Source organism: Piliocolobus tephrosceles, chromosome 17, assembly GCF_002776525.5.
Source record: "Piliocolobus tephrosceles isolate RC106 chromosome 17, ASM277652v3, whole genome shotgun sequence".
NCBI classification, from domain to species: Eukaryota; Metazoa; Chordata; class Mammalia; order Primates; family Cercopithecidae; genus Piliocolobus; species Piliocolobus tephrosceles.
This window is the reverse complement of record NC_045450.1, coordinates 51,665,867-51,678,543: the sequence shown is the minus strand read 5'-3', so window position 1 is coordinate 51,678,543 and position 12,677 is coordinate 51,665,867. Positions and strand designations below refer to the sequence as shown.

Below are 12,677 nucleotides of genomic sequence, written 5' to 3'. Positions count from 1 at the left end.
ATTTTTGTATATTTAGTGGAGACGGGGTTTCACCATGTTGGCCAGGCTGGTCTCGAACTCCTGAGCTCAAGTGATCCACCTGCTTTGGCTTTCCAAAGTTCTGGGACTGTGGGTGTGAGCCACCGTGCCTGGCCAGAATTTCATTTCCTTGCTGAGTGAGATGGTCTCCCCCTCTCCTCTGCTCCCTTAGCCCCTTCCCTGCCCTTTGTGTAACTCTCACCTGTTCACCACCCATATCCCTCCCAACACGTAGTGCTTAACTCACCACCATTGCTCCCCAAAGCCTAGGACGGTACTAGAGACAACACAAGCACTGAATTGGTATTTGTTGCATGGATACATGAATTTATTAATTCAACAGGGATGGATTGTCATGTAGGTGGCTTTGGTGACTGGGTGGGGACAAGGGGAGATACTGTATAAGCTATAGCCAGGGCCTGCCCGTGGCAGCAGGTGGCTGGAGGGAGAAGGCCACATCACCTCCAGCATGCTGGGTGCTGATTTTAATGGCCTGGCAGTGAGGTGCGTGCATGGCAGAGCCTGCAGAAGAGGTAATGCCGAGAGGGCAGCTCTGCCCACCTCTAATTATTGCTTGAGTCTCTCTGGTAGTGTCAGCTACCTGCCCCAGGGAGCTCAGTCTCCTCCATCACAGTGTGTGCTCCAGGTGGGGCTGCCGCCACTGCCAGTGGGGGAGACCAGAGGAGGTTCCCAGGGGTCTTTGGGTCTTGGAGAGCAGAGGCAGCCCCAGGCTTGGACCCTGCTTAGCTCCTGTCCTTCCTGTCCCCAGGGCAGCTGAAGGGTGTCCCAGACTCAAGGGTCCCATCCAGAAGCCTCCAGGATGACCAAGGAGCAAACTGGCTGAAGGAGGGTCCCCAGCACCCCCCAGGGAGGGAGCCTCAGATGGTTTGGTGTCTGCTGACATGGAAGCCCTTGGGAAGATGGTGCCCTAGTGGCCAGCTAGGCAGGTGGGCAGCTCAGGCCCGGAAGGAGGCCTTCACCACGCGGCCCTTCAGTGGCTGTGGTGGCCGGAAGTTGTTCACCATGTGGATCCTCTCATCATCCTCTGAGGTAAAAAGCAGGCTCCGGAACTTCCCCATCTTGAGGAAGCAGAAGGGATGCTCAGGGCAGATTGGGGGTGCTGTGGACCTCTATGACCCCAGATGCATCATCTGGCATACCTGCCTAGCCAGCTCTACCCTTCCCTCCTCCTTCCCTTAGGGTCTGTCTCTACTCTTCCCCACTCATTCTTCTCTGTGGGACCCTCATTTACTTACTCACTAAAGAGCCTGGGCTCTGCTTCACCTAGTTCTAGTTCCAAGCCCATCTAGCTAAGACTTATCAGCAAATGTAGCATTCAGATTCCAACACAGTAGCCGGGGGGCGGGTCCCAGGATCCAGGTATCCACCCCCCCAGCCAGTGTCTAGGTTCTGGTGATTAACAATCAAGCTAACTCCCAACCAAGAATCTATACATTTATTAGTAAAAAATGGGAAGGAACTTTGAAGGTAGGATCACAGACTGTGGGGTGCTAGTTGGAGAGTCACACTGCCGGGGGTGAACCCTGAGTGCCACGTCCCTCCATCTAGCCCTCTGAGAGGACTCACCTGCCTTTCAGAGATGCAGATGGGCTCCCGGAGCACAATCCAGGTGACACTCTCGCTGAGCGGGGGAGTCGTCAGAGAGCCTGGGTAGGTCCAGTAGTGCCGGCTGGCAGGCAGGAGGCACTTGGGGTTGAAGCAGCTGAACTGGGCTTTGGTGCCCTGGAGCAAGGTGGGGGAACCCGGGAATCAGCACAGACCTCCCACTGGGACCAAACCAGCAACTTCTCCACCCATTTCTTTCTTTCTCTTTATTTTTTCCTTCCTTCCTTCTTTCCTTCTTTCCTTCCTTCCTTCCTTCTTTCCTTTTCTCTCTCTCTCTTTGCTTCCTTCCTTCCTCTCTCTCTCTTTCTTTTTCTTTTTCTTTCTTTTTTTTTTTTGAGGCAGAGTCTCACTCTTGCCCAGGCTGGAGTGCAGTGGCACGATCTCGGCTCACTGCAACCTCTGCTTCTTGGGTTCAAGCAATTCCCCTCTCTCAGCCTCCCGAGTAGCTGAGATTATAGGCATGCACCACCACGCCCAGCTAATTTTTGTATGTTTAGTAGAGACAGGGTTTCACAAACATGTTAGCCAGGCTGGTCTTGAACTCTTGACCTCAAGTGATCCACCCACCTCAGCCTCCCAAAGTGCTGGGATTACAGGCATGAGCCACCATGCCCGGCCTTCACCCATTTCTATCAGCAGGATTTAGGCCTCTCTATGTCCATCGATGCAAATTGTGGGCAAATGTCTGTAATCCCAGATACCGTCTTCCAGCTTGAGCCGGGCCCTCTCCATCTGTTTGCTTGTGTGTAAAAGCTGTGGCTCCTGGAGGTATTTGGCCACGATGTTCCCTCCCTTGCCTTCAGCTGCTCTCAGTGACATTGCCTATTAGACCACCATTAATGTGACAAGCATCTTATCAATTCTATACCCAGCCAGGCTTCATGCTGGGCACCCAAGGGGGCTGCTGACCCCAATGAGGAATCAGGTGCAGGGCCCTGCTGGTGCTGCCCTCCTCCTTGGTCTCAGCAAGGGTTTACTCCCAGAATGAAGGAATGGATGGGTCCAACTTGTGAGCCAGCCTCTTCGTCTCTCCCCATCAGCTGCTCGGGTCAGGGGCACGGACTTTACCTTGAACCGGACCATGTAGAGCGCATCTGTCAGACGATTCATGCTGGGGTGCTCGTCTCCTGTCTGTCAGGGAGAGGGTAGTATGAGCCCAGCACCCACTGTGTTCCAGAACTAGGGGCAGTGCCAGGCCTCCCATGCTCCTCCTGGCCCCAGCAAACCACCACTCACCTCCAAGAAAACACCAACCACAGCCAGGCCATCAGGCGCTGAGGCTGCCTCCCCAAAAGTGCTGTACTTCTTGGCATTCCAGTGAACCAGATGAAGCTATGGGGCAACAACAGGACAATGCTTTGCGCCTCCCAGGGGCAATGGGAACTCTGAGCCAGGCTCCCCTCACTCCCACCAGACTCCTGGCCTCTTTGCAGGAAAGGGAAGCTGTCAAGCCTCCAAGGATTAGGATGCTGGGGGCCCAGGGGAGCCCCAGAGGGTCACAGGTAGCATCCACCCAGCTCTGGGCCCAATTCTTTTCTGAACTCCAGGGGACCCAAAGAGGAATCTGGCCCAGGCCCTGCCTTGCAGGGAACGAGCTGTGAAATCGATCATGAACATCCAGCATGACACCTCCTTGAGGAGGTGGTGCCTACAGCTGAGTCCAGAGAATAAGCAGGGGGTTATCAGAGGGAAGCCTTGGGGAAAGGCATTCCAGGCAGAGAGAACAGCACAGGCAAAGCTTGGTGGTATGAAGGAGCCAGGTGTGGACAGGGACAAGGGATTCGTCATGCAGCTCAGTGTATGAAGAGATGAGGGGAAAGATGAGGCCAGGCAAGGTTAGCTCATGCACAGCCTTGAATACTGGGCTCAACCCTTGAAGGGCTGTCAGCAAGGCTGCAGTGGGACTGGATGGCCCTTCAGAAAACTCCAGGATGCACAGACCAGAAAGGACAGCAGTGGGCAGGTTCAGATGGAAGACCCTGTGCTGGGGGTGGGTAGAAAGTATCTCTCCCAAAGGCCCCGGGTGCTCCTCTTCCCCCTCTCCAAGGCCCCACCCCAGGCATCCTTAAGCCCCTGACTACCGAGGCCTGCGTTCCTTCCCATGTAGCAGAGGGATTCAAGTGGAGGGGGGCCCGTACCTCGCTGGGGAAGGACTTGCCATCCACCGTGTGCTCAGAACCCACATCGTGCTTCTTTCCCCAGTGGAAGTGAAACTGCTTGAGGCGGTAGGGCCCTTCCAGGGGGCCCCCAGTCACCACTGTGGGTAGAAGTGGGGCGAGTGCCAATGAGTAGGAGAGGACCGACAGCCCAGTGCCAGGGCCAGGGCAGCAGCCCAGGAAGGGACATATATATAAATATATATATATATATTTTTTTTTTGAGTCAGGGTCTCACTCTGTCATCCAGGCTGAAATGCCATGGCTTATTATAGCCTCAACCTCCTGGCCTCAAGCCATCCTCCTGCCTTGGTCTCCCGAGTAGCTGGGACTATAGGCATGTGGCACCACGCCCAGCTAATTTTTTTTATTTTTTGTAGAGATGGGGTCTCTCTATGTTGGCCAGGCTTGTCTTGAACTCATGGGCTCAAGCAATCCTCCTGCCTTGGCCTCCCAAAATGCTGGGATTACAGGCATGAGCCACTGTGCCAGCTGAGATACATTTTTACTTTTTTTGTGTGTGTCTTTTGTTTGCTTGTTTGTTTGTTTTGAGATGGAGTCTCACTCTGTCGCCCAGGCTGGAGTAAAGTGGTGGCACAATCTTGGCTCACTGCAACCTCTACCTCCCAGGTTCAAGCATTTCTCCTGCCTCAGCCTCCCAAGTATGTGGGATTACAGGCACCCGCCACCACGTCCGGCTAACTTTTTGTATTTTTTGTAGAAAAGGGGTTTCACTATGTTGGCCAGGCTGGCCTCGAACTTCTGACCTTAGGTAATCTGCCCACCTCGGCCTTCCAAAGTGTGGGATACATTTTTCATTTGGAAAATTCACTGGGCTGACTGGGCTTGGGTTGGTCCCCACTGCCCTCTAGACCCCTGTCCCTTGAGCTGGGCCAAGGCAGAAATCCTGACAGCCCACAGGTGACAGAGGAGTCCGGGACTGACAGAGGACAGCTCTCTATCTAGCTGTCCTCCCTACCCCTGCCCGATTTCCCACGGAGAGTGGGACCCTTCCTCCCAAGACCCCCATTACCACTAACAATTAGGCCTCCCATGTCTAAAACCCTGATCCAGGGCTAGGTTGAAAAGACTATTTTGTTTAATCTGCATAGTAGCCCATGAGGGACAGAACTTACTATTATCCATATTCTATAAAGGGGGAAGCTGAGGCACAGTGATGGCAAGGCATTTGCTCAGGGTCACACAGCAAGGCATTGAACTAGGGTATGAACTTATATCTCTTATGTCCAAAGCCCAAGCCACTAATCACCTGGCAACACTGCCTCCCTAAAACCTTGAGCCTTCTTTAAACTTTGTGCTTTTCCAGAAGAGGAGGGTAGCTCCTGAGGGTCTCTACCTTCCTGGACAGGCCCAGGTGCCCCCAGTGCCATCTCCCCCAGAAATGGACTCTTCTGAGGGCCCCACTTGTGCTGGTTTTGTGACTTTCTTGCCTTGATACCCGGTGAGCTGGGGCCACGCACGTGGCCTCCTGGGACTGATAGAATTTCTAGCTGAAAGGGATCTGGAGGTGGAAGGAGCCCCAGCTAGGCTTGAATGAGAACTCCTGGATCAGATAACACCCCAGGCTCAGAGTTCCACTAGGCCCCTCCATGATGGGTGACCAGGGTAGGGCTTTGGCCCTGTGGCCTCCACAAGCAAGAGGACAGGACAGTCCAGAAGTCCCTCCTTCTTGCCTGGTCTTATCAAAGAGGCAAGACCTGTCCTGGGCACTGGTTAGGAGTCTGGGGGTGGTATCTGTGGGTGGGGCTTCAATCAGGCCGCCCAATCCCTGGAAGCAGGAGCGGCTGAGCCCGCAGGCTGAGCAATCGGATAGGTCTGCAGACGCCACCCTCCAAGCATGCCTCACCTGGGACCCCATAGTATGGGCTCCTGGAGAGGGAGCTCCCTCCCTAACACCCCTTGACCTTGGACCCCTTAGCCTCCTCCCCCAGTTCACACACACAGTGCTGCCATTCACGAAGCACTCAATGTGTGTTTAGCACATTCGTGGGGCACTCAATGTGTGTTTGGCACTCTGCTGGCATCAACCCATCGGACTTCCCGACTGACCCACAGTGGGTGAGTGGCAGAGCCCCACCATCTCATTCCTCTTTTCCCTGGCTTCCTGCACCCTCAGGCCTGGGCATTCTGGGCAGGGGAGGGAGCCCCAGCCAGGTCTGAAGGCAACAGCCTAGATCAGTGATCCACAAGCATGTCCCCCGTGTCTTCTCCCACCCCAGTGGACTTCATTGAGCTACTGATTTCTTAGTTGAGCCCCCAGTGCCCTCTGAAGGCTATTAGAAGGGACAGTCGTGTGAAAACTGTTTCTTACCAAGCTATCATCTAGGGTCAGCTAGAGCCCCATGTCCCCTCCCCACAGCTCTGAGTAAGAGGGTTTTCTTAGAATTCAGTATGAGAAAATAAATGCTTTGTCTTTCTCCTGAGGATCTGCTAGACTCCCTTTCTTTCGCAGCAAGAACTATAACCAATCTCTGTTTTTTCCTAGCCTACCAGGGAGCTCAGAACTAAGTAAGATCATTCTTCCCGTGAAAGGTCTGGCTTCCTTCATCTTCTTTGCCTTTTAATTTTCTATTTGAAACTTAAGTTCCTTTGAGGGCTTTTATTGTATTTGTGGGGAGGGGAGAAGAAGGGGGAAGGAAGCAGTTATTAATACTTCTTTACACAATAAACTCTAGCAGATTTCTTCCTCGCCCCATTCCACCACCCTACCCACCACAGGCCCAGTCATAAGGATGAAAATCCCTTCAATGAACAGCACTCCTGAGGCCTCTGCCTAGGAATTTATCGTGAAAGAACTTGGACTCTAATCCCAGGGCAAAGAGGCCTTGGAAGGAGCTGCCACAAGTTCCCACTGGCCTCTGTCTGGCCCAAGATGGTTGGACCTTGAAGTCGTAGGTGAACTGGAGAGAGAGAGAGACCTTCGGGCTGGACCAGGCTGCTTCCGGCCCTCCGCAGCTCATCAAGCCTCTATTTGCCCATCTGAGAGATGGGTTCTTGAAAAGAATAAATGAGTGACTTGTGACCTTAGCAGGGGGCTTGGCACACATAAATTTTAGCTCCCTTCTCTCTCCCTGCTGGGCTTGGCCAGATCACACAAGGAGGAGGGCTTGGCAGGTCAGTGATGGGGCAGAGAGTGAAAACAAATCTGATCTGTAGCACCACATGGAAGGGAAGGAAGGGAAAGAAAGAAATTAGCATTTCTTGAGCATCTGCTGTATGCCAGCTCTATTGACCTTACTTGGTTTTTTTCATTTTTCCTCCTCTATGACCTAAGATGGTAGGTCTTATTGCTCCCATTTTAGGCATAAGGAGACTGAAGATCAGCCCAAGGTTTCACAGCTGGTGAGTGGAGGAGCCTTTCTTACCCACCATAGCATGCTTCCTGAGACTGCCCAACACAAGATTAGGACCCTAAGGGGCCAGGGAGCAGGTGCCAGGCTTTGGCAGGGGCCACTTACCGGTTCGGTCATCACTGTCATTGAAGTCTACCTGGACAGAGTGGCCATTGTTGGTGATGCTGAGGGACATGCAGGTCTCATAAGAAAGCTCCAGTGGTTGCAGGCTGGGCGAGTACACAGCCTGGCTGGAGATGATATTGATGGGTGATTGGCGATCTCCCTGGGCAATGGGATACAGTTTGTGCCAATGCGAGGGGCCTGCAGGTGGGGAGGAGGGCAAGGACTCAGACCAGCCGGGATCTCTGGGCTTTAGGCTGAGGACACCCATGGGGGATGGTCTCTTCAGCATCCCTTCAGAGGTGGGCCCCTGCATTGGACCTGCACGGCTTGGAGTTCCAATGCCAGCTTTGCCATTTCCCCTTTCAGCCTCCATTTCTTTGTCTGTGAAATGGTCTCACTAAAACTCACCTTCCAGTGCTGATAGGAGGCCCAGAGAGGTACTGTATGGAAGGGGACATAACAGCTACAGGCTCAGAGGTGGCTCAGAGTAATAAGTCTCCCCAGCAGGGAGATCTCCAGGCATCTGAAGTCTCTGACCCGACCCCATCAGCATCTCACCTCTTTCTGCGCCTTGGGCAATATGGTGTTGGTGTTTGTGATAAATAACAACAAAAACTCACATCAACCTAGCTTTGACTCTGTAACATGTATTCGCCTCTCACAATCACCTTGTGAAGTAGAAACCAGCAAGATCCCCATTTCATAGATGAGGGAACTGAGGGCCACTCACACATTTGTGCATGCATAAGTATTAATATAAATATACAACATGTGCATGCACTGCCCCCAGCTGCCCTCCCCACATGTGTGCCTATGAGTCCATAGAGATCTTCCTATGAACACATTAACCTTTCTATGATCTTCCATTGTACACACATATGCACAATAACCTGGGCTGTGTAGGCTCAGAGCATCCAGGCCCAGAATATTCATGTGTACAAACACACAGCCCTGCAGACTACATCTGACACACGCATATGCTGTCTCACACACAAACCCCTCTGTTGGAGACCCAAGTTTGCATAAAGGGACCACAGCAAAACACATGCCCATGTGTGCGCACACACACACGCACACACACACACACCTGCATACACACCCACAGGCGCCCACCACCTGCCTCCCAGAGGATCCATCTGCAGCCGAGAGGCTCAGCATCTCCCTGGGGAACATCCTGAGATGCAGCCTATTTTTAGAGTTACTGCCGGCTGGTGCTTCTCCCCCTTTTTGGCTTCTTAAGTTTTCCTGAGAAAACAGCAGCAGGTGCCGACAGAGCCGTGTCCCCAATGGATGACTCAGAATCGTGGCCCGGCCCCTCTGGGTTATTTTTGAAGCTCTGTGAACACTGCCGCATGCCGGCACCTCTGTCCTCTGTACTTCTCTTCCTTGACTGGACAATCCAGCTCTGCCTGGGTGATGGGGTGGCTGCCTAGGAGGAGCAGGCCCATGGAGCAGGCTACACAGGACACTGGGTGCTCAGAGATGGTGGGCATGACTAACAAGAAGGGCTGGAGGCAGGGGACTCTGGCTCTGGGGGAAGTACCCAAAAGGTGGCTCAGGGCAGGTGCTGGGAGAAGATGATGTCTATGTGTCCTGTCCGTCTGCCCCATGTCTGCCTGTCTCTCCCTCTCTGCTTGTCTATGTCATCTTTTTCTGAATGTCTCTTTCCAGCTCTTGCATACCCAGATCTGGGGGGTTCTCTTCCAAAATATGCTCCTTTGTTCTTGGAGCCCCAGAGGGGGCCAGAGACTCCCTCTGGTCTACTGCAACTTTCTGGCTTCCCAGATTGTAGTCCCCCACCCAACCTCAAGAAGTGACTGCCTCTCCGCCCAGGAGTGGGGCTGGGGGATGTTCCTCCCACCATTACTTTTTCTTCTCTGCACCCCACCTGTCCTGCACTGGTTCTCCAGCGAAAAAGGGAACCCCTTACCCCACACCTCCACCCCTGCTTGGTAAGAAATGGCCCCAAAAGGAATTGACTGCCCCAGACCCACACTCCAGCCGTCTGGCTCTCATCTTCTGCCTCTTCTCCCTTTCTCTGAGTCCTAAGGAAACTGAGGCAGGATGAAGGAGCTCTCTTCCGCGTCAGCCCAGGAGGCTGGTGTGGGCCACGAGCTCCCACGACTCACACCCGGACGTGCACAAACACCCTGCTCAGTGTAGACACCCAGACACATGCTTGCGCCCCCAAGTGCCCCCTTCCCTCACATACCAGACGAGAAGGCAGCTCGGCCACTTCTGCGGGGAAACTCTGCGGGGGACACTGCGCCCTTGCCACGCGGAGCCCCGATCCCCCAAGGTCCCCGCACACTTGCCGTGCGCGCTCCCCGCACAGACACCCGCGCACAGCGCTCCGCCGCGCCCGCCGCCCGCTGCCCTGGGCCACCCCCACGCGCTGCGCACGCCCCAGGCGAGTGAGTGAGAGTCGGGGCCTGGGTCTGAGCGGGCTGGGCAGTCAGGGGCTTCGCGGAGGAGGCGGCAGAACACAGCCACCGGGTCGCTAGCTGGCGGCGGGGGCCACCCGGGGCGCAGCGCGGACTTTGCGTCTGGCGCAGGGGACCAAGGCTTGGGCCGAGTTCGGGGGCCGGGATGGGAAGAGGGGTCCTGGCCCAGCCTGGAGATTGGGAGCTTGCCGGTCCGGGAAACCAGCTGGGCAAGAGGGTTGGGGCGAGTGCAGTTGGGTCGGGGTCCGAGCCGGGGGCGGTGCGGGAGGTCTGCGCCTACCGTCGTCCTGGCCGTAGCCCCAGCCGTGGTGGCCGGTCATGCCGCTGCCGTGCCCGCAGCCGTGCACCTGCCCGGTCGGCTCGGTCCGCTGGTTCCGGCTGCGGCTCCGGCCCGGCTCGCTACCGCGGAGCAGCCTCTTAAAGCAGCGGCTGGCGGGAGGAGCAGTTCCCGGGGGACCCGCCCCCCACCCCCCAGCAGGGCCAGAGGGGCCGGCCTGCCCCGCCCTCGCCCGCCGGCGAGCCAGTTGAACCCCGAGCAGAGATTCAGGGTAGGAGGAAGTAACCCTCTCCCCACAACTCCCACCCCTGCCCTGGCTGGGCTACTCTCTCCCTTTTTCCCCTGGCAACCTGTGCGGACTCTGGGACACTAGATGCCCATGCCGCACATGTCGTCCCTTCCCCAGGCTTGTCCCAGACCTGCAAATACCACCACCAGGGACCTGAGCTCTGGGTCCTGAATTCTTTGGGGTTGGAAAGTCCCCTTTAAACTGCAAACTACACTGACCATCAAGTGTCCAGAATTGGAACTTCCACTCTTTGCCAGAGGCTGTTGCAGGTGCTGGGCGAAGCTTTGGGTCTTTCCTACAGTATAACCCTCTCGGTTACCCTACAAGGTTGGGTGTTTCCATTAGCCCTGTCTGACAGAGGAGGGGACTGAGGCCCGGAGAAGTGAAGTGACTTGCCCAAGGTCATCTAGCCAGGGGGTAAGGGGTTCATTCCCTGGGGTTCTTACTCCAGACACTCGGAGTTTTGTGGGATTTTTTGTTTGTTTGCTTGTTTGTTTTTAGACAGAGTCTTGCTCTGTCACCCAGGCTGGCGCTATCTCAGCTCACTGCAACCTCCACCTCCTTGGTTCAAGTGATTCTTCTGCCTCAGCCTTCCAAGTAGCTGGGATTACAGGTGTGGGCCACCACACCTAGCTAATTTTTGTATTTTTTGTAGAGATGGGGTTTCACCATGTTGTCTAGGCTGGTCTTGAACTTCTAGCCTCAAGTAATCCACCCGCCTTGGCCTCCCAAAGTGTTGGGATTACAGGCGTGAGCCACCACTCCTGGCCTGACACTGGGGTCTTTACCATTTCTCCTTGGTGCTAGGTACAAGGGTGTACTGTGAGTGTGGGGGTCTAGGAACCCTGGGGTAGATGCAGGGACAGGACTGGCAATCTAAACCCTTGGCCCAGGTAGAACCAGAGCTCCAAGGGGGAGTGAGGAGGAGTGGCATCAACCAATGGCCCTGAGGACAGGCAGACACCAGATGGCTTCCCCATGGAGCTAAGTCTGAGGCTCTGACTTCCACCATCCCTGTTATTTTCTCTGCTGCTTCCTCCTTTCTTCAGGGACTCTACTTGTCCCTCCATAGCCTGCTGTTTGTCCCTCCTCTCCTGACCTCCCCATAACCTTCAGTACACCCACTGGGAGCTCAGACCCTCCACCGTGCACTCGACCCCAGCGCCTGCCTTGGCCCAGGATTTTCCCACCCACAAGCCGTGGTCCTTGTGGTGCCCTCCACCTGGTGTGTCCTCTATCTTCCACCCACTGGCTCCAGCCAGCCCAATCTGATTCATCTTAGGATGTGGCCTTGTGCCAGGGATAGGGCTTGTCTCTGGCTAGTCCTCAGTAGGCAGTTTTGGAAAGACTAACAGATGGGTGGGTGGAAGGACAGACAAATGATCCCACCCAGGGTCCTGTACTCAGCAGAATTGAACAGCCACTAGTACAATGTCTACTGGCCAGATCTTGAACAGAGACACTCTTTCAGGCCCTGCTCTTGGCTGACCTTGTGCAGGAATCTGCCATCTTGTCTGCCTGGCTCCCCTACATCTCTGTGTCTGTCTCAGTTTCCCTCTCCCAGGCCCTGAGCCCAGATCCTCAGATAGAGCTATGGAGATTAATTGACAACTGGTTGGCTGGGCCGATGTCAGTGACTGCCCAGGCCGGCAAAGATGCCCCTCTCTGATCCAGGAGCAGGAAGGGATCCTTAATATAAATATGACCCTAAGGTGGGGCAGGGGACTTATGACAGAGACAGTGACAGAGAATCCACTATTGTTAAGGCCCCAGGTCTCCAAGCCAGAAATGGCACCTACAGATCAAGAAGACAAAGGCATGCTTCTGGATGAGGCTTGGACCTTCTATCTCCCAGAGAAGCCAGCCATCCTTTACCTGGGAGAGCTGCCAACACCCTTTACCTGGGAGAGAGCTCTGGGGATAGCCCAAACTCCATTGGCCCATTTCCTCTTCAGAGGAACTCAGGTCTTTTTCATATTTATTGTAGTTCTTAAAAGATACAATTGGGCCAGGCACAGTAGCTCATGCCTATAATCCCAGCACTTTGGGAGGCCGAGGTGGGTGGATTACCTGAGCTCAGGAGTTCAAGACCATCCTGGGCAACATGGTGACACCCTGTCTCCACTAAAGTACAAAAAATTAGCCAGGCATGGTAGCAGGTGCCTGTAGTCTCAGCTACTCAGGAGGCTGAGGCATGAGAATTGCTTGAGTCCAGGAGGCAGAGCTTGCAGTGAGCCAAGATCACATCACTGCACTCCAGCTTGGGCTACAGAGTGAGATTCTGTGTCAAAAAAAAAATTACAGTTGGAATTCTTCATATAGTTTTTCATCCAACTTCATCTACATAGTAACCCTGGGGGGATTTTTACCCCATTTTACAGATGAGAA

At 54.6% G+C, this 12,677-nt stretch overlaps 1 protein-coding gene across 2 annotated transcripts; it reads right to left on the bottom strand.

The window, feature by feature from the left end:
- Positions 1–322: 322 nt before the first annotated feature.
- CA7 (carbonic anhydrase 7) lies at positions 323–10,146 on the bottom strand. 2 transcript variants are annotated; one of them, XM_023210116.2, is made up of 7 exons: positions 10,004–10,146; positions 7,280–7,477; positions 3,783–3,901; positions 2,881–2,976; positions 2,713–2,775; positions 1,606–1,761; positions 323–1,097 (listed from the first exon to the last, which is right to left on the bottom strand). In XM_023210116.2, exons 1-7 carry the CDS (start codon positions 10,041–10,043, stop codon positions 975–977), a joined length of 795 nt encoding a protein of 264 aa, XP_023065884.1. In that variant the 5' UTR covers positions 10,044–10,146; the 3' UTR covers positions 323–974. The 2 variants fall into 2 exon arrangements, with proteins under 2 accessions (XP_023065884.1, XP_026312283.1); XM_026456498.1 differs by lacking the exon at positions 10,004–10,146 and adding an exon at positions 9,492–9,593.
- Between the last annotated feature and the right edge of the window lie 2,531 nt (positions 10,147–12,677).